Genomic DNA, 25,147 nt, shown 5'->3' on the forward strand with positions numbered 1-25,147 from the left:
TTTTTCTCCATTTGCCAATTAATGCATAGAAAATAAAACATGCACAATTGCATGCAAGCAAACACAAAGTCACGGTTGCTGCCATTTCCTTGTACCATTCACAGGGTCTTCAATTGTGGTCATTTTGAAGACTAATACTATTCAAAAATTCCAAGCGTCAACTCCACGTTTGACCGCGTGAGTCAACACTGGCACCATACGGCTGTTGATTGAGCTGAAAATCCTTTCAGAAATTCCAAGCGTAAAGAAAGGATTAGAAACTCTGCACCTCCAAAGTTGTTACTAGCTCCCATATTTATTTGTGACGCATACAAACTGGCGAAAAAACATATCATACTCCAACTCAAAACCATGACATTTCTTTATATGCTCCTGCTGCTGTCCGCATTGCCACTGATCAAACCGACATCAATATCGCCAAGACAACAAGCCAAATCACTCATCAAATGGAAGGACGGCTTTTCTTCACCATCATTATCATCGCCACCTTCGCTACTCAATTCATGGTCCCTCACCAACCTCAACAGCCTCTGCAACTGGACTGCCATTTCCTGCTCCAAAACTAGAACAGTCTCCAAAATAGACCTCTCCGATATGCTAATTTTCGGAACACTGTCCCTTTTCGACTTTTCCTCATTTCCAAATCTCACCCACTTCAATCTAATTGGCAACTATTTCGATGGGCCTATACCATCTGAGATTGGCCAGGTAACAGAGCTTCAGTATCTAAATCTCCGCAACAACGGTCTCTATAGTACCATCCCTTATCAACTGAGCAATCTCAAAAAGGTACGGTACATGGACCTTGGATTAAACTATTTTAACAATACTGATCAAGATTGGTCAGAATTTGCAGGCATGCCCTCATTGACCTACCTTGCTATGTCTATGCGAGGTGATAATCGATATCATTCAGAATTCCCAGAATTTATATCTCAATGCCAGAACTTAACGTTCCTCGACTTGTCTCAAATTAATTTGAACGGCCAAATTCCGCCTTCGATAGGCCAACTCAGGGAGCTCCAGTACCTTGATCTTTCATACAACTCCTTAAACTCATCAATCCCTCTCTCTATAGGCCAACTCGGGGAGCTCCAGTACCTTGATCTTTCATACAACTCCTTAAACTCTTCTATCCCTTCTGAGCTTGGTCTTTGTACAAACCTCACCCACTTGTCCTTGTCTTCCAATAAACTCAATGGGGAACTGCCTCTGTCCTTGTCCAATCTGAACAACCTCGTCGAATTGGGTTTAGATAATAATCTATTTACTGGTCAAATCCTTCCTTCTCTAGTCTCCAATTGGACTAAAATGGTCTCGTTGCAACTTCAGTCTAATGAACACAGTGGGGAGATTCCGACGGAAGTTGGAAATATGAGCTTTCTGTTGACGCTCAATCTAGCAAGGAACCACTTGACAGGAGTGATCCCTCATAATCTAGGCAATTTAGCTCTGCTTCAGCTGCTCAATTTGTCGTACAATGACTTGAAAGGAGTGATCCCACGGTTTGTGGGATTAAGTTTAGAGGTTCTCAGTATCTCACACAACCATCTTTCAGGGCAAATCCCACCATGTGTCAACACGCCTCATGCCTTTGATTTTTCTTATAACAACTTGACTGGCCCAATCCCAGGCGTTTTCCAAGGGGCACCAGAAAATGCTTTTGATGGAAACCCTGGGTTGTGTGGGTATTTAGAGTGTGTAGACAGTATATCCCCTCGGCACAATAGAAATTCCGAAAAGAATAACAAAAGAGTTCTAATTGGTATCCTTGTGCCTGTCTGTGGTTTATTAATGGTTACAACTGTCATTGGTCTTATGTTCCGTAAAAAATCCATTCTCGTTTTGAACAAAGTCAACACTTCTGAAAACTTTAAGAGTTTGGAGTCAATGATATTGCAAGAGGAAGTAAAGTTTACGTTTGCAGAAGTTGTGAAGGCTGTAGATGACTTTCATGAGAAGCACTGCATTGGGGCAGGAGGGTTTGGAAGGGTTTACAAGGCAGAGTTGCAATCAGGCCAAGTTGTTGCAGTTAAAAGGCTTAACATGTCAGACTCTAATGATATTCCAGCAATCAATCTCCAAAGCTTTCAGAATGAAATCCGAACTTTGACAAGCATCCGACACCGGAACATCATAAGGCTCTATGGCTTCTGTTCAAGAAGGGGGGGTTGCATATTCCTACTTTATGAATACTTAGAGAGAGGAAGCCTGGGAAAAGCTTTGTATGGAGTTGAAGGTGTTAATGAACTTGTTTGGGCTACTAGAGTCAAAATTGTGCAAGGACTTGCTCATGCACTTTCTTACTTGCACCATGATTGCTCTCCACCAATTGTGCACCGTGACATAACCGTCAACAATGTATTGCTTGAGTTTGATTTCGAGGTTCGTCTCTCAGATTTCGGAATAGCCAGGTTATTGAGTACAGATTCATCCAACTGGACAGATATCGCTGGTTCATTTGGCTACATAGCACCAGGTAATGTAAACTTAATTTGTACATTTATGGTTCATCTTTTTGCTTATTGGGATATGTTTTAAGGTAGTCAGTTTTGTTTTTATTGATGTGCAGAGCTTGCATACACTATGCGAGTCACGGATAAATGTGATGTATATAGCTTTGGAGTGGTGGCGCTCGAAGTCATGATGGGAAGGCACCCAGGAGATATGCTAGAGTCCCAGCTACAAGAATCATCAAAATCAAGGAGGGACAATGTAGAATTGCTCCTGAAAGATTTGTTAGACCAAAGGTCGGAACCGCCAACCAATGAATCTGCAAAGGCAGTGGTGCTTGTAGTGACAATGGCCTTGGCCTGTGTACGAACGCGTCCAGCGTCCAGACCTACGATGTTATTTACGGCACAAAAACTCTCAGCTCAAACCCTGCCTTGCCTTCCCGAACCATTTGGTATGTTGACAATCAACAAGCTAATGGCACTATAAATAATAAAACAAAACAAAAAAAAAAAAAAAAAAAAAAAAAGAAGAAGAAGAAAAGGGCGAATAGCTCAAACTTCCCTTTTGTATTCCTGCCACTCGCAATTCCATCTATTTTCTCATGTAATACATCTTCAGTACTGTAATTACTCATCTGTATGATTTGTCGAATGTGGATTAATGTGTGATGAATTTTCTTAATCGTAATTGCATTAAACCGATAATCCATAATGTGTCAAAATAACTCCACAATTAATAAAAAGACTTGAATTATGGATTTGTGTCCTTCCTCTAGTTCAAAGAGCTACCCTAAAAAATTGAACCTGCATGGATCATTTTCGCCATGGATTATTTTGAAAGCAAACACATATGGAACTACAGGATGCAATCTGACCCTTCCATCTTTGTGCCTTTCCTCTATGTCGAAGTACATTTGATCTTCCTCTCTAAATCTGCAACAACCAGAACTGATTTCACATTCACACTACAGCACAATAGAAGACACTTTGACGCGACAATCTGTTAAATTAGCAAATGGGGAAGTCTCCCGCGTAGAGGACACGGGGGAGGTCCCTGTGGCTTTGGAACCATCCACATAATGATAAAACAAGCAGGGCTGCATAGAGACACATTTCAACACATAACTCCATTTGTTTCTTCGGACAAGACACATTTCAACACAAAACATTCCATGGAAAATGAATTTCAACTAATATTTCATCACAATATTTACCCGGTAAGTCCAGCTAGCTTTGTACGGAAATCAACGAATTCTTTCGATGGGCCTTCTGCACTAAGGAATTGCAGTAGCTCCTTCTCTGCACACTGATGAAGCCTTCTAAAATCACGACCTATGAGTGCCATGTTCATCATCATCGTGTACTCTCTTAATACCTGACGTGGAAAACAGGAAATTGATGACCCCTTGCAAATTTTGAATATTAAGATAATTTATATTACTTGTTCATCTTAGTGTGTCTCTATGCATGCCAAACGATAACAAACATAAAAATAAAGCAGACACATCAGAATTGCAATTGAAGGCATTTCTTTCAAATGATCAAAATGACAGTCAAATATGGGCTGTGAGGATTGTCATGCTCTCTCAAATGCGACATACATAATATCAGAAACATCAACAGCTACTGAAACTGAAAACCTAAGAGACAGTAGCTTCAAAAACTAGTCCCACATGATGAAGAAATCTACACCAAAAGAACTGCAAGTACACAGGAAACAGCATGTGAGCTCCGCATCCTACCTCGCACTTAAAGAGATGCAATTTGTAAAGAAAGAATAAAGTGCTTTATTTTTTTAGAATCACGACCATCCTGTTGAGCAGAGAAATTAAAGAACTCATAGGGAATCGATGTGAAAACGAAGTGCCGGTTGTTGACTACCTGACGCCCTCCCCCTCCTCCTTTATCCGGGCTTGGGACCGGCAGCGTAAGATAAACTTACACAGGCGGAGTTAGAGAAATAAAGAACTGTAAAAAGAAAATCAGTTATGGGCAAGATGTCAAGACCAATAGAACTGTAAAACCAAAACAGTCCAAAAACACAACTAAGGACAACAGCGAGAAACTTGCATTGCTGGTCCAAAACAGAACGTGACATATCTAATATAGACTAAGGTATGAATACTAAAACTTAAACAGAGAAAACTTACATTCCACAAAAAAAATCCATAAAAACAGTGGCAAGAAACTTGATAATTGTCCTTATCGTCAACAAAACTATCACCACGTTCACAAACTGACACAGAAAACTTAACACACCATGTTACCGTCAAAATTCAAGCACAATACGCAGAACATGCACATGCTCAGAAGCCACACGTGCAGAGGGAGTAATTCAAAGGAAAAGAAAACATTAATTTGATTTTCAAATTTAGTATAGTAATTGAAATCATCAACCTTGAAACCTTTTGTCAATAAAAATAAAAAGAAAGTAAGAAACTTGGGTGCAAAAGAAATGTATTATAAAGCATTCAGTGCATTAAAATTGGAAACAATCCTAGAAGCACATACATACACATGACTGGGGGAAACACAGTAGACCTGAGGTGCAGCAAAATGAAAGGCACGCAATGGATCAGTACGGCAGAGAAGAAGGCCCAGGTAATCACCTATACCAAATTTGTTAATTAACTAATGAACCAAAAGAAATCAGAGCATATATACTAGGAACGGAAATAAAATCTATACTGATCATAACTGTGATTCTATATGCACGCCATGGAAATTAGACAGCTGCTGTCACCACTACGTACCTCTATTGATCATTCGAAGAATCGCTCATCCACAAACAGTCTGTCCAGTAATTGAACCCATCTAACAGTTGGCTGAATTCGTCAATTTGAGGCCACTCCTGGGGCAACCATTCTTTAATGTCTCCACGCACTGCTTCACCATCTAAAGGATATTCCCTGCCGCCCAAGAATATTGGAGAACTAGGAACATCACTCATCAGTGGCACATATTCATGATCTGAAATATGAGTGGGAAAGGGCATCACATTTCCATTAATGTAGCTTATGCACCCCTGGTCGTGATTGCTAGTGTCGCTGTCCAAGCATATGGGATAAGAAGGAACATCACTCATCAATATCACACTATCCGGATCAGAGAAATCAGTCGGCTTCATATTACCGTTAATGTTGGTTATGCACTCCTGATCATCATACCTAGTGTCAGTAATCATATAGCTTTCAATTCCAACAAAAGGCACAACAGCAGGGGTATTGGTGATCACATTCACATTAGAATGTTTTTGTGAACCCGGTTCTTTTCTTGCTCTCGTTCTCTTAATCAGCGGCTTCTCATTCGATACTTCTTTTCTTGCCCTCTTAATCGGTGGCTTCTCATTGAAGTCGTGAGTTGGACTTGAGGAATTCATCTTGCTTCCACACCTAGACCTCAGATTCCTTTTAAGTCGGGAAAGAACGACCTTTGGGCCAGCAACTACATTAGGAAGAAGACTGTACTCTTCTAACAGCCAGCCGCCATTGTTATTAGAACCCTTGTTGTTATACCTGAAATGCCCTTTATCTCCGATTGGAATTCCGTCCAAACCTAAAACTTTGTCGGAGGATGTTTCGCTCCAAGTGCCTCCGGCTTCAATCTGGCGTTTGCTGCGGCTATCGCTGTCACTTCTAGAATGCAGCTCGTAGAAGAAGAACAAGTCCTGATCGAGTAGGGAATTTCCGCCGAACTGCTCCCAAACCACCCACGGTGGTGTTTGTCCGAAGAGATTGAACTCTTGAATAAATGGCTTGCCCAAGGGCTTTCCGGAGAGGGCTCTATCGCGAAGATAGGAACCGACCAATTCTTGATCAGTAGGATGAAACCGAAGACCCAATGGCATACCGTAATAACCCACCTCCATTGCTAAACGCGATTTCAATTCAATGCAATTCAAAACAAAACAAATGCAGCAGCAAAAACCCTAATTTTTTCTTGGGCACAAAATAAAGAAGAGAAAATAAGCGAGAAATTAAAGAGAAGAAAAAGGGAAACCTGAAAGCCGATTTCGCTCGCTCGCCGAGGAGAGCAGCTCGTCGACGTCTCCTCAATCGCGGTCTTGGTCCCTAAACAAGAGCAACCGAAGAGGAATCGATTTCGAGTATTCGTAATTCAATTCAACCGGAGACTGTTGGAGCACTGAATTCTAATTCTGGTTCAAATTCGGACGCGCAGAGAGAGCGAGAGAGAAAGATCTTGAGAGAGAGAGAGAGAGTGAGTGGATTTGAAATTTAAATGGAAGAAAATATGACCGTTTGGTTTGGGAATTGGATGTTAACGTTGCGAACTTGCAAGGCTCACCGCTTAAGCGCGGGTTTTAATCACGTGGCATTTTCATATCTATCACACCCTGTATCCCCAAATTGTGAGCCGAATGACTAAAATAACGCAGGGAAAAGAAGAAAAAAAAAATCGACTGGGCTAGGTTCCCTTTTTCACTTATTAGACCTTTTTTTTTCTGCTGGGTCCAGTTCCTTTGGTTATCTGGCATTTTATTGTCAATTTTTTTAGATTTTTATATTAAATTAATGAACCCAAACATTTAAGGGTGAAAGTTGGATTGAAAGTTGATTACGACACGAAAAAGATTTGTTTCATATTTGTATTCACATAGCGTTGCATGATTGACACGAGAAGTTATTGTCACGATGTTCCTATGTTCAAGCCACAGTTACGATTTCCTATGATTGACACGATAAACCATAGTCACGATATTCACATAACGTTGCATATTCATTTTTCGTAGGAGTAACAAGATTTTCTCCCAGCTCTAATACACCTTTTATGTTCTTCCTGTCCAAAACTATGTTGGAGAAGATTTCATAAGAAACATGTCACAAATCAGTCATTAGCAGATTGATTATTCATGAAACGAAACGTAGATGTCGAAACAAACAGTGATAAACTGAGTACTATTGTTCGCCAACGTCTGAAAATTGAAACAAAAACTAGTGTGCTGAAAGAAATGACAAGAACAAAAGCAAGTGCAATCAGAACTATTGGGAACTTCATGTACATTCATACGTATATTGTCTACACATTTCCTCAAGATTGACAAAAGTACGGAGTAAGACCACCAGCTGGACGAAATAACAGACTGAAAACTATTCTATCCACAACAATAACAGCAACAAAGCCTTTTCCCACTAAGTAGGGTCGGCCATATGAATCCTAGAACGCCATTGCGCTCGGTTCTATGTCACGTCTTCCGTGTAAATAAAAAGACTGAAAACTAATAAACTAACTATGATTAAACCGGAAGTCGGAAAGAAAAAGCTGAAAGGTAACTGTTCTCATCTGAATTCTTGAACTCTACTAGTAGTATAAAAACAAGAGCTGACGCTAATAGCTTGACAACTTGATTCAGGCAAGGCGTGTATACTCCGTGTAAAGTCCTCTTCCTCCTGCCCCGCTTCTAGATGATGATGATGGTGAGCAAGCAAATCAAGAGAAAATGGAGGACCGAGGGCCGTGGCCTTCCTATGTTTCCAACCACAACTGGCAAAATAATGATTTGAAAAGGAGGGAACGGGATGATGGTGATGAGCAGAGTAGTGTGATCAGGCTCAGTAGCTTGATGTACATGATCTTGATTTGGGTCTTCATCATCCTCTCCTCCAATATGATTAAAGAATTCTGTGATCAAGTCCTCCTCATCATCCAACCCTCTTTCATCCGTGGTTCTTGGCCCCTCCTCAATCCCGTGATGATGATGACCAAGATGAGTAGTCAGCCGAGGCACACCAGCAGCCTCGTCTGCAGCAGAGGCCGCAACAGCAGAATCAGGCAGAAGCTCAAACTCGTCAATTAAGGATCTTAACAGATCATCATCCAAGCAATCATTTGCTTCGGTGGTGCTGCTTGAGGACACCTCGTGATGAAGTAGATCATCAAGCTCCCTAATCGAGTCCTCCATTACCAAAAGATCATCATCCGAATCATGAGTCCTCTGCCTCTTGACCGTATCACTCAAAACCGTAACAGTATCATCGGAATCGGAATCAGGGAAACGCGGACGCTTGAGAGAAGAGACAATGGGCCTCAAATCTTGCCCCATCTCCAATTTCTTCACGAAACACAACACAAACAGAAGAAAAAAGTGGGCTTTCTACAAAAACCAAAACCCTAAGTCGGTAATGTGGAAGAAGAAAAAGCAACACTTTCCAAACACAAGGGCTAATAACAAGATCAGCGAAGAGTGCGACTGAATTGATTTTACGGGATTTGGGAATTAGGGTTTCTTGTTACAGTGCTAGACAGACAGATATTAACGATACCGAAAAATAAAACAGAAGAAAAGGCAAGAACTGAACCTGGAACTGGGAACAAGTCGTCGACTTTCTGCTCAGAGAACAGGATGTATTCGTCCCCAAATTTGAATCGAGCTTCCAATTTCTGCTCAGAGAGAGATCAAGCGAGAGAGAGAGAGAGAGAGAGAGAGAGAGAGAGAGAGAGCGATCCAGAGATCCAGTGAAGGAGTGGGATGGGGGTTTTGAAATTTAAAGAAGGGAAAATATGACCGTTTTGTAATAGTACCGCTTAAACGCGGGTTTCATCACGTGCCGTTTTCCCTCTGCTCTTCGGCGCCTGCGAGTGGGAACCCCTCCCCAAAGGGCCCAACCCAACCACATTGTGTATCGAATGACTAAATTACCCACGAATTTCAAATCATGATCGCAGAGCTCGGGGTATTTTAGTCAAACCAAAAACTCAAAAGCTCAAAGGATCGCAGAATCGTATCACTCTATTGGTTACGAGTTGTTTGTTTGATCCAGATGTATATGAGAAGTGTGGCGTTTGGTAGTACGCGATGCGAGTAAGGTGTTCGATAAGATTTTGAAGTCGATAAAAGTAGTCGCTGAATTTGTCCACCATCAATTATTTTGAGATATTTAGTAAAAAATTCTATTAAATATGGATAAAATAACGAAAATACTATCAATTTAATAAACAATGAGTCAAAATAATTTAATAAAAATTAAGGATATTTTTATCATTTTATACTTATGTGATGAAAATTTTACACGAAATGACCAAAATGATTGATGACGGACAAACTCAGAGACTACTTCTATAGAACTCAAATCTCAATAATCGAAGTAATGACTTATGTTAATCTCAATAACTATTTTGACTATAAAACTTTAATAGACCACTGAAACCAAAATTGTCCAATTCCTCCTTCGTATTATTTCCACACATCTTTATTCCCAGCCCATCAAATTTCCTCAAGCATTAATATACTTGTTTGCCATGATTTTCTAATAATTTAGACAAAACATTTTCCAAACATCGATTGTACACATGTTTAATAACTTTGAAACCCAAAATGGCCACATTTTAATTAGAAAAATATATTTCAAGTAAAAATAGGATAGAATAGGGCACCGTTCGAATCCGAAATTAGAAGAACCAACATTCTTGATCATACACTCGTTGAGTGCAAACTGCAAAAACCAAAACCAAACAATGACGCGAGAAGCATCAGATATGCGATGTTTTTTCCCGTTACTCATTACTTGCTTTTAACTATTACAATGAATGCAATTCGGAATAATTTCACAGCATACAGATTCAGAAAACGAGTCCAAACACAAACGTTACTGAAACTGATACGAAAATAAATACAGCATATCGGCATTCACAATAGACAACTGCAATATACTTAAATTAGGTCGTGGAACCCCTAGTTTATAAGCACGTCGATGTTATGTACAGAATAATCACATTATGTTTCCACCAACACACACAAATACCAACAGGCCAACCTTTTTTAACCCTAAACGGCATCTGCATTTTTTTTCCATTTCAGACTATCATAGTTTTCGTACCAAGAATCCATCGTCTATTGTACACTTGTTCTTAGCTTGCGTTAAGTTCTTTTCTCCAACAGACTTGGGAACACAGGAAGCTAGAATACTCACCAACGGTGATGGCACATGTGGCAGGCGTGGAATTGTTGTACGATACTGATCACTGGTCCAAATATCCGTGCTATACATTTCTGCTGGACCCACCACCTCGACCGGTTACCTTTCCCCTTCCACCTTTTGCTTTGCTGCTCCCTACGTTTTTTGAGCTTGTTGACCCACCGCAAACTGCTTGAGAGTCCACATCACATAGGCCTTTCTCTAATGCCATTACCAGGTTCTGGAAGTAATTTTTAGTCACCCTGTCACAATTGGGAAATGGATGAGAAGATTGAATCAGGCAAGGGAGTGAATCAATTTGTAGTCACAGATAACTGACCGTGCAACACAATAACAGACCTCTAATTTAAAAAATAAAAATAAAAAAATCCGCAAGTAAATTACATGAAAAATGAAAGGATACTGTCTTCCTTCCAGTTCCTATCCTAAAGACTCACTCATTCGCACACTCAGAAAAGGATATTGTCTTCCTTCCAGTTCCTATACTAAAGACTCACTGATTCGACCTTTTCATTTGCTGCATTTTGCATCCAGACAATGTTGAACAGACAACTATACACTAGGAAATTCAGTGCGGTTAACCAGATCAGAGATTTCCTCTTTATTTACACATAACTCCATTTGTTTTTCCGGACAAGACACATTTCAACACAAAACATTCCATGGAAAATGAATTTCAACTAATATTTCATCACAATATTTACCCGGTAAGTCCAGCTAGCTTTGTACGGAAATCAACGAATTCTTTCGATGGGCCTTCTGCACTAAGGAATTGCAGTAGCTCCTTCTCTGCACACTGATGAAGCTTTTCCAAAGCAGACTCTGCCTCACCTGAAGACAAAAGCAGAATTGAATATTTCAGAAAACTTATAAAACAACTCCTAACTAGTTCCTGCAGATATACACAGTTAATACCTTGCAAGTACTCAAAAAACTGCCTCTTTGCTTGCTCACGCTCTGGCAGGTAGTACCCATAAGCATATGTCCATTTTAGTACTCTCCTACATTCAACAATCTACAAACACAAAGAAAAAAAGGCAAAAATAATGTCAGCATTTCATCACCAAACAAATCTGATTTCATGTTATACGTACACTCTGCACTAAACTAATTCATTTTATATCTAACAAGAAACGCAGGAATTCACCTGCTGCCAGGCATCCGTTATGAACTTGAGCTGAGACTCAGGCTCGCGCTGTATGTCACTAAGTTTCTCCATCTGAGAGAGAAAAACAACGTATTCATCAGTTATTACATAGTAACTTCACAGAAATCCCAAATAGCTGACAAGAGTCCGGTTGAAACAATCATACCCAACATCTTCTAGCAATCGGTGATTTTTTTCAGTAAGAAACATAAACTACCCTTTTTTAACTGAAGAAACCCAATCAAGATAAAATACACTGAATCTCTTGAATGCTTTAACAGAGATTTTAAAAGGAAACAAAAGATTTAATACTATCTCTAAGTATATCCACTTCCTTGCCTTCTGTCAAAAAAAGAATAACCCGCCATTTCCTTCCTACCACACATTCCATAAAGGAGCCAATATTGCATGCTACTAAACATGAATCTCTGATTTAATGACCGAGATAGTTGAAGAGCCACTGTCTGTCGCACAAGTCATAACCTGTCTCCACCTACAGACACTAATTCTATCTCCTTTACACACTCAGACATAAGTTTCCTACTCCTGGATATGGAAAAAAAAAAAAAAAAAAAAAGGTAACATCTTCGACAAATGCAAATGAGACATCCATATAGCGTCCCTAAAGGATGATTTTTTTAATTTACACTGTCAAAGTCTACCAGTTGACAGGAGGGGGTGTAAGTGCAACTACAACTACGGTTCTAGTTCTACAATCCGCTCGAACGATGAGAAACACAACTATGGTCAATTTTTCTATTCTCTCAAGTCTAATTTCTGAAAGGTGAAAACACATAAAATCTCATGTTTATGCTGTTAACCCTACACAAACTTAATTTCTAGCCTTGCATCTATGAATATGTAAGACTGTAACACTCTTAGGGTTTCACTTTAATTGCATACCCAAACAGTAATGGGATGCATATATTTATAACAACTTCAGGATTACAATATGAATTTGAAAACCCTGGATTCAAGGAGTTTTCAAAATACAAACAGAAATATCACAACTACATTTAGCTTTACGTACAACAAACATTTGAAATACAAAAACCCTACAAACTAGGAATATCAGAAAAGATAGGAGTTGGATCAAAATCACAACTCCTCAAATCTCGGTGAGAACAGCTTGATCTTGACTTCGTCTAACACCCCCCCGCAAGCTAACAGGTTGAGGAACAACTGGAAGCTTGGACACCAACAAATTGAATCGAGACGAAGACAGACCTTTGGTAAATAAATCTGCAAGCTGATCTTGTGAACAAATATAATTAACCAATAGTTCACCACGAACCACTTTCTCCCTGACATAGTGATAATCAACCTCTAAATGTTTTGTTCTAGAATGGAATACCGGATTGGAAGCAAGAGCAATTGAAGACACATTGTCACACCATATTTGAGGTCGAGTAAGATGTAACTGCAAGTCACGAAATAAAGACCTCAACCACGAAAGCTCAGCTGCTGTGTAGGCGAGTTGCCTATACTCGGCCTCAGCACTCGATCGAGAAACAGTTTTCTGTTTTTTTGAACTCCATGAAACCAGATTTGAACCAAGATAAATACAAAACCCCCCAGTTGAATGCCGAGTATCCGGATTCCCAGCATAGTCCGCATCTGAAAAAGCAGAAAGATGGGCAGTACCTAGCTTGTAAAGGAGACCATGGCTATGCGTCGCCTTCAAGTAACGTAGAATCCGTTTGACTGCCATCCAGTGAAGAGTTGTTAGAGCATGCATAAACTGGCATACTTGGTTAACTGCATAAGATAAATCGGGATGAGTTATCGTTAAGTATTGTAGAGCACCGACAACACTACGATACATTTCTGGTTTATCAAACGGATCTCCAACATATGCACTTAGTTTTTGACCAGAAGACATGGGTGTAGAAATCGGTTTGGCATCAGTGAAATGTGTGCGTGACAATAAGTCAAGAGCATACTTGGATTGGCACAAATGCATTCTATTTCCATCGTACTTAACCTCTACACCCAAAAAATAATTAAGTAGTCCCAAATCCTTCATGGAAAACAAAGTACCCAGCTTTTGAATTAACTGAATTATGTGAGAAGAACTGTTGCCAGTAATCAGAATATCATCCTCGTAGATGAGCAGGATAAGATACACCCCTTTTTGGTTGAACACAAACAAACTATAATCACAAGTTGATTCCTGAAAACCAAGTTGAAGCAGGAAGTCTGAAAACCTCTGAAACTATGCCCTCGGAGCCTGTTTAAGACTGTAAATGCTCCGTTGAAGTTTACAAACATGATTGGGTAACTGTTGATCAACAAAACCCGACGGTTGACGCATGTAAACTTCTTCGTTCAAGAAACCATGCAGAAACGCATTTTGGACATCAAGCTGCCTAACTTGCCAACCTTTTGAAACTGCAAGACTTAAAACAAGCCTAATGGTGCTGTGTTTAACCGCAGGACTAAAAGTCTCATTATAATCCACACCAGCCCTCTGATGAAAACCATTTGCGACAAGGCGAGCCTTATAGCGCTCAATTGTTCCATCTGCACGTCTTTTCAGTTTGAACACCCATTTATTTGGGAGCAGATTCATCTTTGGATGAAACGGGACCAAACTCCACGTGCCACATCGTTGTAGCGCATTAAATTCCTGTACCATGGCATTTCTCCATTCCTGAGACTTGACAGCTTGACTGAAACAAGTCGGTTCAATTGGAAACTTGTCAACAGTTACATGCATAGCATATTTAGGGTTAGGTTTTTGGATGCCAGACCTTGATCGTGTAGTCATTCGATGGCCATTATTTTCTGACAGCACTTGTACTGATTCCATGGATACCACAGCTTGTTCATTTGAAGGTATGGGTGATGACAGAGGTAAGGACGACACGAGTGTAGTGGAAACTGGACTCGATGAGACAACTGACGGGTTTGGGACAAGTTCAGTTTGTGCGGTGGGTGGGGCAGGTTGAAACGGTGTGGTGTTTGGAGGTAAGGACGACACGGGTGTAGTAGAGGCTGGACTGGATGAGACAATTGAAGGGTTTGGGACAGGTTCAGACTATGCAGTGGATGGTAAGGAAATAATTTCATTAGAAGGACAATTTTGACGGACAGGAATAGCAGGTACACTAGTTGAGTGAGATAAATGAGACGTGCTAATATCATCAAAATTAAATAATACCACGGGAGAGTTAAATGTACCTGAATCGATGACATTTTCTGAGGTAGATGTGAGTCCCTTAAAAGGGAAAGAGTCCTCATCGAATAGGACATGGCGAGACAAGTAAATTCGTCTTGTGGACAATTCCAAACATTTGTAGCCTTGGTGATTCAGTGAATAACCTAAGAAAACACAAGCTTTTGATTTTGGTTGCAGTTTATGTTGTGTGTATGGGACTAACCATGGAAAACATCGACAACCAAACACTTTCAACATGTCATACTTTGGAACTCTTTTAAACAACTTCTCATAAGGTGACATATTGGATAAAAGTTTTGTTGGCATGCGATTTATCAGGTACGTAACTGTAGAACAAGCATCAAACCAAAACTTATTAGGAACGTGAGATTGAGAAAGCATAACTATACTGGTTTCAACAATATGTCGATGTTTCCTTTTTGCAAGTCCATTTTGTTCAGGATGTTTTGGACATGAAAAACGTTGTGAAATCCCACTGGCAGAAAGAAACTGTTGAAAAGCACGACTTTTATATTCCCCCCCTTCATCACATTGAAGGGTTTTAATTGCAAGATTAAACATGTTCTCGACAGTGGCTTTAAATTTTACAAATATCTCAAAAACTTCACTTTTATTTTTCATGGGAAAAATCCAAGAGTACCGAGAGTAGTCATCCACAAACAACACATAGTAACGAAAATTTTCATTAGAAATAATTGGAGAAGACCAGACATCAGAGTGCAAAAGTTCCAATGGAAACGTAGAAACAGACTCGGACAAATTGAAAGGTAACTTTTTACTCTTTCCTAAGGGACATGACTCACAAAAGCTTACATGAGGAGTACCATGAATTGGTACTAGTTTATTGGAAATTAAAAACTTAATTATTGGGTTGGCAGGATGACCAAGTCTAGCATGCCATTTTTGCACTGAACACCGTACCCCTACCAAGGCTGACATTGAAGACTGGAACCGTCCACTGCCATTTGGAAATGGGTATAACCCATTCTCACATCTCCCTCGGAAAAGCGTCTTCCGAGTCTTGAGGTCCTTAACAAGAAAAAAATATGGGAATATTAGCAGGTAGCAATTGTTGTCTAAAGTAAACCTATGGGCAGATATGATGTTTTGAGAAGCAGTTGGGCAGTGAAGAACGTCATTCAAATCAAAAGAACAAGCTTTAGTATTTAGTTGTTGGGAACCAAAATGAGAAATAGTGATGCCAGAATCATTACCTACACCCCCAATAGTTTCATTACCATTGTACTCTTTGGGATTAACCAAGTTTTGAAGGTCAGGAGTGACATGTGCATTCGCACCACTGTCTAACAGCCAGGTACCATTGGATTGCTTGTTGAGAGTAATAGGCGAGGAGGACATAGCTGTGAGTTTGTGAGCAGGAATCCGACCTTCATAAGCAGAATTCATCCTTTGGAAGCAATCAAGCGCAGGATGACCTGGTTTGCCACATATTTGACAAATAATACGCTCACCAGAAAAAGAGGATTTCTCACCATTAAACTGCTGGTTGCGCTGATTGGTGTTATTGCGAGGATTGTTTCCACGCTGATTTGACAGAGAAGCACGGGTGAAGGAAGACATTCCTCTTCCAGTCCCACGCGATCGTCCACCGCCACGTCCTCTAGTGGCAACGAAGGCGTTGACATGTGCAGGTTCAGCCAAGGAATTATTCTGATCCACCATTCTTCGTTCAGTTGTCAACAGAAGTTCCTCAAGGGTGGGATAGGTGATCGGGGTATCCCTAGCTTGAGCAGCACTTACTATCATCTCAAATGCAGGTCCTAGATTGTTCAACACAATCTGCACGAGTTCATCATCACTGACCGGTTGACCCGCGAGAGCAAGATTATCAGCAATCGCATTCATGCGATCCAGGTAATCCGCAACAGAAAGATTACCTTTCTTGGTCTGCAGCAACTCATTCCGCAGGAACAAAATTCTGTTCTGAGAAGTGGAGGCATACCTTTGCTCTAAAGCTTCCCAAGTTGCATGCGCAGTTCTCTTGCTTGCCACAGTAGCTAAAACAGACGCTGTCAAGGAGCCATTTATCCATCTCAAGATCATTTGATCTTGTTGAATCCACGCACTGTAGGCAGGATTGACAGTAGTAGCACCAGACAAGTCTTTGGGAGGGCACACCAAAGTACCATCAACATACCCCATCAGATCTCTACTTTTGAGAATTGGGAGAATTTGAGCCAACCACAGTGGGTAGTTGGTTCTGTCAAGCTTGATATTAACAACAGTGGAAAACGGATGAAACTGATTGGTGGTAGGTGGGTTGGTGGAAGAACTGACATTGTTCTCAGCCATTGAAGCGTGGAAAAAAAAAGGATCTAGTCGTTAGACAATGAGAGACTCAATACCATGTAAGACTGCAACACTCTTAGGGTTTCACTTTAATTGCATACCCAAACAGTAATGGGATGCATATATTTATAACAACTTCAGGATTACAATATGAATTTGAAAACCCTGGATTCAAGGAGTTTTCAAAATACAAACAGAAATATCACAACTACATTTAGCTTTACGTACAACAAACATTTGAAATACAAAAACCCTACAAACTAGGAATATCAGAAAAGATAGGAGTTGGATCAAAATCACAACTCCTCAAATCTCGGTGAGAACAGCTTGATCTTGACTTCGTCTAACAGAATAGAATAAGTACAATCTTCCTAGCATCTGTCATTAGCAACATGGTCAATTACGAATACAATCTTCCTAGCATCTGTCATTAGCAACATGGTCGATTACAATTGATCAATAATATTTCAGATCTGCAAAGTTTAAATATGGTTCTAGTTATACAATGGAGTAGAAGATGAGCTCTAAGCTCATATTGTTAAACACATTTGAACTTCATCCAAGAATGAAAATCGCTAATACATGAAATCATGAATATATGTTTTATTCGTATATATGTATGTGTGCATGTAGCACATATACTTACATGCACAGTTCGCATTTGATTCAAATCCGCAAGAGCCTTTTGCCTCGACTGCCAAGGAAGAAAAAAAATTAGTCAATGATTGAAAGAGAGAGGGACTTTCATAAAGATCCATTTTAAAGCAGCATTAAGGCTTAGCCAATTAAATTAGTAAGATGGAAGAATAATGCACAGAAAAATCTTGATTCTAATTTAAGGAAGCTTCCACCCTCCTATGCAGTCCCTGCAAAACTGAAGTCACGCACAGGTGTCTACCTACCTACTACTGTTTGCCGCAACAAATTCGGTGAAAATTGAAATAGAAACCCAGAGTGTAATCAAATAAGTGTCAAGAGAAGCAATATCTTCTCTGATCATTGAGAAAAAGGTCACTGACAAAAAACACAGCCAGGCTACTAACATAACTGAGTTTGTTAAAAATTGGCACGATGAAGATCTCTTGCATGAATTCATGGTATAGCACAAGAAACAGCGGAATTTTGAAAAAGAAAATTGTGAATACCTGCTGATTGTTTGCCCAACGTTCATAATAATGAGTGTATTTCTCCAGAGAATTTTTTGCCATTTCTCTTCTTCTCTCAGCTTCATCATACTACAATCAATAATACAAACTCTAAGTAATAGAAGAAAAAGAATGCTATTCTTCCAAAAGGGGAAATAAAACAGAATTACTACAAAGAAAAGTATAAATCATCCTTACAGCTCCCTCTTGCTTAGCTGCCTCGTAGCGGTTACATGCATAGAAACCACCCGTCCTTTCACCATGCTCCGCCCATGAACCAAGGCAAAGCCTGCACGGTACATATAATTCATTTAGCATCACATGTAAAACTTAACCATATTAGAACAGAATCAAAATAAAAGTATTCAGATATTTTTTATAAACAATAATAAATTTCCATTGAAGTAAGAAACAGAAGCAGAAAGCATACCAGCAAAATTCAAATTTGCAGGGAGGTGTGCATGTCATGTGCATACATCCTTGGTTTTTTTCGATAGGCCGCTTGCACTTTGGACATGGCTTAGAATTGGCCAGTATCCTGAGCATCATTAAAAAAGGTTAGGACAGAACAATACAAAATGAATCGTGAATTACCAAGAATTCCACCAACTCACATAAAAGTGTTGATAAAAGTTAACTTTCAATGGAGTATCTGAAACTAAAACTAATCATGTTTTCACTTTGCACCACTCAATTCAACATAATTAATGAATATACTTCCAGACGTTACAGGACCAGTGACGCAGCACCATGCCCTACACTAGGCCATGAAAATTAAATTCAAACGAGCATGTTTTAGTTTATTCACAGCCCCGTATCCTGTGTAGTACCCAAACAGAACATTGCATTAATGTTATCCAACGTGATCCAAAGCAATCTAACCCTCCGTCCTAATCCAATCCGAGTTACCAAACATGGTCTGAGGCAAAAATTTAAGAGGATTTCATACGCTAGACACACTAATCCATGCACACATGCGTAACTTGCGCATAAAACCTATTACCAAAAAAGTTAATATTTCCCCACAATTTATCACATTAAATTCCCTTGCATACCAAAAGCAGTGGAAGTTATCAAATCAGCCCACAAAAATTAGTGAAAAATAAAGGTTAGAGAAGGAGAAGAAAAACATAATACTCTAATTATGACAAGCACATAATGAAGGGGTATTCTTACCATGGAAACAACCAGAAAGCCAATAAATGTATCAAAAGAGAAATGCATTAAATAAAAGTGTAAAACCACAAAATACAATTTTGGATGCTAAGAGAAAATGCAAACCAGTTCATGTTTTCAGACTCAGCACTGTTGTTTGAAATCCATTTCTCCACAGTGCTACAGTCGACAGGACGACAATACAAAGTTTAATACATGGGTACAAATTAAAACTAAAAATAAAATATTACAAATTTAAAAAAAGGTTGCAAATTAAAAGTGGGTACAAACTAAAAATATAAATATATGATACAAAGTTTAGCCATAAACATAAATATACCATATGTAATTTTTCTATCATTGATTAACTATACAATGTCACATGCTGGTAAACAAATGGGCAAAAAAGTAAATTAATATATGGGTACAAATTAAAACTGAAAAGAAAATTGGTACAAATTAAAAAAGGTTTGCAAATTAAAAATGGGTACAAACTAAAAATAAAAATATATGATAAAAAATTTAGCCATAAATATAGATATACTAATTGTAACATTTTTAACATTAAATGAATATATTTAGAAATAAAAAATATTTTATTATTAAAATAATTAATGATGTTATTAATACCCAAGGATCTTGATCAAAAATTAAAAAGAAATAAAATTTTAATCAATAGAGTAGCAAAAGGAGAAATGAGAACCTAATTTCTGCTTAAAATTGTCAACCTGGCATTATTGACTACTGAAACACATAGATAACACCATTTTTTTAACATGACTTTTTTATCATGATAACATTAGTTTTCTATTCAAAAGGATACAAAGTAATGAGATAGACGTTTGATAAAGTTGATACATTAACATGTTCTCTTTGATATTGTTATTGAAAAGCCAATCTTAAGGACATTTATAGATATTTTATATTATTATTAATAATAATAATTCAAATCTTGGGTAGCCAAAAACATTTCAGATTTATTGTACGACTTTGGGTTTGCATCTCTATAAATAGACAAAATAAAATCGCTTTTGAATCTTTTATTAAGTTCAAATCTACACCTAAAGAAGTGAAAAAACACGGGCTAGACTGTAAGGGTGCGTTTGTTGCACCGAACTGTCTCGGACATGACTAGCTTTAGGAACTAAGCTGGATTGGCTTAGACTAGACTAAACTGGACTGGCTTAATGAAGCGTTTGGTGTAGCGTTGGACTAAGAAGCTAGACTAACAATAAATTATTATTATTATTATAATATTTTAATTTATTTTTTTATTAAAAATATCAAAATGAATATATGGAAAAATAAAAGGGCATAGCCCTCTTCTTCTTCACGAATTGCAGGTGCTTTTGCAACTTGGAGAATTATCAAACTTTCATTGACTCAAATTGATAGTAAATAGAACCAAATTTGCAGTTTAGAAGATGAACGAGCCTTGTATAAGATTTCTTGAACATTGGTTTCACCCTCACCCTCACCGACAGTTCCACTCAATTCGTTGGATTTTTGTAAGACTACCATAAGCCTTAATGTAAAAGGTATTGATTAACTGGAAAAGATCATATACCAGCAGAAATTAATGAGTTAATAACAAAACATATCACAATTTACATAGAACAACTTTGTATTTCAATTCATAAAAGGAAAAATAGCAGATAAATTGAAAACAAATGGGTAGCAATCAAAACCCAGAAACCAATCAAATATGAGAAATCAATTAAACAAATCGATCAAAAACAAAAATCTATCAAAACCCATTAATAATTTGACGAATCTTCAAAACAAAATTGAAGAAAACTAAGAAGAGAAAATGGCAGAGGAAGCTGTGATTTACGAGGACACGACGGTGGTCTTGGGATGGTCCAGCGAAGTTGTCAAGCAGGATGAGGAGTCGAGCAGAGCGAGGAGTCGAGTGGGACAACGCAAGAGAAAAGAAGTGTCTTAGCAATCCGGTGGTGGTTGGGGGGTCTTGCTAAGACTATCTAGCGAGCCCCATAGTCGAGACGAGTGAGGTTTAATCCCACTAAAGTTAGTCCCTTCCTTTAACAAACATGGGACTACAGTAACACCTAATCTAGTCTCCAGTCCCACTTAATGAAGGCAAACAAACGTTCCTTAAGAGCTCAACAACATGTCTCATACTTGAATTTATAAAAAAAATTTAAGAAAAATTAATAAAGTAGTCCAACTTTATTAATTTTTCTCAGTTCAGGTCTAGATGACAAAAATATTGTAAATTAAGGTACAAACATAATTATTTCCATGAATTTGAGCAGTAATAGAAAGTATATACTACTACAGGCACTTGCAAGGATTAGAAAGGTCCACTCGCATGGGTACGTAGTATCAAATCTTGGAGTTGCGACAGGAGAGACTGCACCCCGTCTTCGTGTGTGACATACGTTTACATGCCTCAACGCACATGCTTGACGTCCATGTTGGATATTATATGCGTCACCGGTTGTGTCTTGGTCCGTTCGTTAGTGCGGAAATGAGATTCAGACTACAACCTCACCAAAATACAAACGCACGGTTGAATAATTTAAAATACAAGAAATAAAGACACCGAGAGAATTACGAGGTTCGGAAAAAACCTGTCTATGTCCCCAGAGAGATATTGCTCTTTACTATGAGAATAACAGTACAAGTTACACATGAGTTAAATCGACATAATCAAATTCTAATCCCAAACCCCTGTACACCTACTCGCATAATTTTTCCAAGAGCCTCAGTTCTTTCACTAGAATACTTTTCACTCTAGCTCCCTTGATTTTCTCTCAACCCATGGTCAACCTTTCCAAGGGGAGAGTCGGATACTCTCCCCCTTGGATGCTTCTATGATGCTTAACTTCCCACTTTCGAAGACCAAAAAGTCTGAAGTTCACGTAACATAATCAACACCTAGCCTACCTAGCATGAACCCCTTTCTATCCCTAGCCTACAGAGTACAACTTTTTCTCCATTTGCCATTTAATGCATAGAAAATAAAACATGCACAATTGCATGCAAGCAAACACAAAGTCACGGTTGCTGCAATTTCCTTGTAGCATTCACATGGTCTCAATTGTGGTCATATTGAAGACTAATAATATTCAAAAATTCCAAGCGTCAACTCCACGTTTGACGGGAAGACTTGACCGGGTCAATCAACACTGGCACCATACAGCTCTTTGATTGAGCTGAAAATCCTTTCAGAAATTCCAAGCGTAAAGAAAGGATTAGAAAATCTGCACCTCCAAATTTCCTCCGCATCCTACCTCGTACTCAAAGAGATGCAATTTGTAAAGAAAGAATAAAGTGCTTCATTTTTTTAGAATTACGACCATCCTGTTGAGCAGAGAAATTAAAGAACTCACAGGGAATCGATGTGAAAACGAAGTGCTGGTTGTTGACTACCTGACGCCCTCCCCCTCCTCCTTTATCCGGGCTTGGGACCAGCAGCGTAAGATAAACTTACACAGGCGGAGTTAGAGAAATAAAGAACTGTAAAAAGAAAATCAGTTATGGGCAAGATGTCAAGACCAATAGAACTGTAAAAGCAAAACAGTCCAAAAACACAACTAAGGACAACAGTGAGAAACTTGCATTGCTGGTCCAAAACAGAACGTGACATATCTAACATAGACTAAGGTATGAATACTAAAAATTAAACAGAGAAAACTTACATTCCACAAAAAAATCCATAAAAACAGTGGCAAGAAACTTGATAATTGTCCTTATCGTCAACAAAACTATCAACACGTTCACAAACTGACACAGAAAACTTAACACACCATGTTACCATCAAAATTCAAGCACAATACGCAGAACATGCACATGCTCAGAAGCCACACGTGCAGAGGGAGTAATTCAAAGGAAAAGAAAACATTAATTTGATTTTCAAATGTAGTATAGTAATTGAAATCATCAACCTTGAAACCTTTTGTCAATAAAAATAAAAAGAAAGTAAGAAACTTGGGTGCAAAAGAAATGTATTATAAAGCATTCAGTGCATTAAAATTGGAAACAATCCTAGAAGCACATACATACACATGACTGGGGGAAACACAGTAGACCTGAGGTGCAGCAAAATGAAAGGCACGCAATGGATCAGTACGGCAGAGAAGAAGGCCCAGGTAATCACCTATACCAAATTTGTTAATTAACTAATGAACCAAAAGAAAAGAAATCAGAACATATATGCTAAGAACGGAAATAAAATCTATACTGATCATAACTGTGCTTCTATATGCACGCCATGGAAATTAGACAGCTGCTGTCGCCTCTACGTCCCTCTATTGATCATTCGCAGAATCGCTCATCCACAAACAGTCTGTCCAGTAATTGAACCCATCTAACAGTTGGCTGAATTCGTCAATTTGAGGCCACTCCTGGGGCAATTTACCTTCAAGCGTTGTCAACCATTCTTTAATGTCTCCACGCACTGCCTCACCATCTAAAGGATATTCCCTGCCGCCCAAGAATATCGGAGAAGAAGGACCATCACTCATCAGTGGCACATATTCATGATCTGAAATATGAGTGGGAAAGGGCATCACATTTCCATTAATGTAGCTTATGCACCCCTGGTCGTGATTGCTAGTGTTGCTGTCCAAGCATATGGGATAAGAAGGAACATCACTCATCAATATCACACTATCCGGATCAGAGAAATCAGTCGGCTTCATATTGCCGTTAATGTTGGTTATGCACTCCTGATCATCATACCTAGTGTCAGTAATCATATTGCTTTCAATTCCAACAAAAGGCAAAACAGCAGGGCTATTGGTGATCACATTCACATTAGAATGTTTTTGTGAACCTGGTTCTTTTCTTGCTCTCTTTCTCTTAATCAGCGGCTTCTCATTCGATACTTCTTTTCTTGCCCTCTTAATCGGTGGCTTCTCATTGAAGTCGTGAGTTGGACTTGAGGAATTCATCTTGCTTCCACACCTAGACCTCAGATTCCTTTTAAGTCGGGAAAGAACGACCTTTGGGCCAGCAACTACATTAGGAAGAAGACTGTATTCTTCTAACAGCCAGCCGCCATTGTTATTAGAACCCTTGTTGTTATACCTGAAATGCCCTTTATCCCCGATTGGAATTCCGTCCAAACCTAAAACTTTGTCGGAGGATGTTTCGCTCCAAGTGCCTCCGGCTTCAATCTGGCGTTTGCTGCGGCTATCGCTGTCACTTCTAGAACGCAGCTCGTAGAAGAAGAACAAGTCCTGATCGAATAGGGAATTTCCGCCGAACTGCTCCCAAACCACCCACGGTGGTGTTTGTCCGAAGAGATTGAACTCTTGAATAAACGGCTTGCCCAAGGGCTTTCCGGAGAGGGCTCTATCGCGAAGATAGGAACTGACCAATTCTTGATCAGTAGGATGAAACCGAAAACCCAATGGCATACCGTAATAACCCACCTCCATTGCTAAACGCGATTTCAATTCAATGCAATTAAAAAAAAAACAAATGCAGGAGCAAAAACCCTAATTTTTTCTTGGGCACAAAATAAAGAAGAGAAAATAAGCGAGAAATTAAAGAGAAGAAAAAGGGAAACCTGGAAGCCGATTTCGCTCGCTCGCCGAGGAGAGCAGCTCGTCGACGTCTCCTCAATCGCGGTCTTCGTCCCCAAACAAGAGCAACCGAAGAGGAATCGATTTCGAGTATTCGTAATTCAATTCAACCGGAGACCGTTGGAGCACTGAATTCTAATTCTGGTTCAAATTCGGACGCGCAGAGAGAGCGAGAGAGAAAGATCTTGACAGAGAGAGAGAGAGTGAGTGGATTTGAAATTTAAATGGAGGAAAATATGACCGTTTGGATTGGGAATTGGATGT

At 39.1% G+C, this 25,147-nt stretch overlaps 4 protein-coding genes across 4 annotated transcripts; 1 reads left to right on the forward strand and 3 right to left on the reverse strand.

Annotated features, from left to right (window-relative positions):
- Nucleotides 1–243: 243 nt before the first annotated feature.
- Nucleotides 244–3,296, forward strand: LOC137723371 (MDIS1-interacting receptor like kinase 2-like). The gene is made up of 2 exons (XM_068462557.1): nt 244–2,479; nt 2,573–3,296. The coding sequence occupies exons 1-2, from the start codon at nt 352–354 to the stop codon at nt 2,941–2,943; spliced, it is 2,499 nt and encodes an 832-aa protein (XP_068318658.1). The 5' UTR covers nt 244–351; the 3' UTR covers nt 2,944–3,296.
- A 1,915-nt stretch (nt 3,297–5,211) lies between these two features.
- LOC137722273 (NAC domain-containing protein 7-like) lies at nt 5,212–6,515 on the reverse strand. Its single transcript, XM_068461239.1, has one exon. It carries the CDS (start codon nt 6,322–6,324, stop codon nt 5,212–5,214), a length of 1,113 nt encoding a protein of 370 aa, XP_068317340.1. The 5' UTR covers nt 6,325–6,515.
- Nucleotides 6,516–10,077: 3,562 nt separating this feature from the next.
- Nucleotides 10,078–18,929, reverse strand: LOC137721753 (probable E3 ubiquitin-protein ligase ARI7). Its single transcript, XM_068460775.1, has 8 exons — nt 18,604–18,929; nt 18,372–18,462; nt 18,174–18,263; nt 17,675–17,722; nt 11,538–11,609; nt 11,306–11,405; nt 11,095–11,221; nt 10,078–10,632 (listed from the first exon to the last, which is right to left on the reverse strand). Exons 1-8 carry the CDS (start codon nt 18,720–18,722, stop codon nt 10,455–10,457), a joined length of 825 nt encoding a protein of 274 aa, XP_068316876.1. The 5' UTR covers nt 18,723–18,929; the 3' UTR covers nt 10,078–10,454.
- A 4,673-nt stretch (nt 18,930–23,602) lies between these two features.
- LOC137721752 (NAC domain-containing protein 7-like) lies at nt 23,603–24,736 on the reverse strand. Its single transcript, XM_068460774.1, has one exon. It carries the CDS (start codon nt 24,734–24,736, stop codon nt 23,603–23,605), a length of 1,134 nt encoding a protein of 377 aa, XP_068316875.1.
- Between the last annotated feature and the right edge of the window lie 411 nt (nt 24,737–25,147).

This window comes from Pyrus communis, chromosome 17 (genome assembly GCF_963583255.1).
Source record: "Pyrus communis chromosome 17, drPyrComm1.1, whole genome shotgun sequence".
NCBI classification, from domain to species: domain Eukaryota; kingdom Viridiplantae; phylum Streptophyta; class Magnoliopsida; order Rosales; family Rosaceae; genus Pyrus; species Pyrus communis.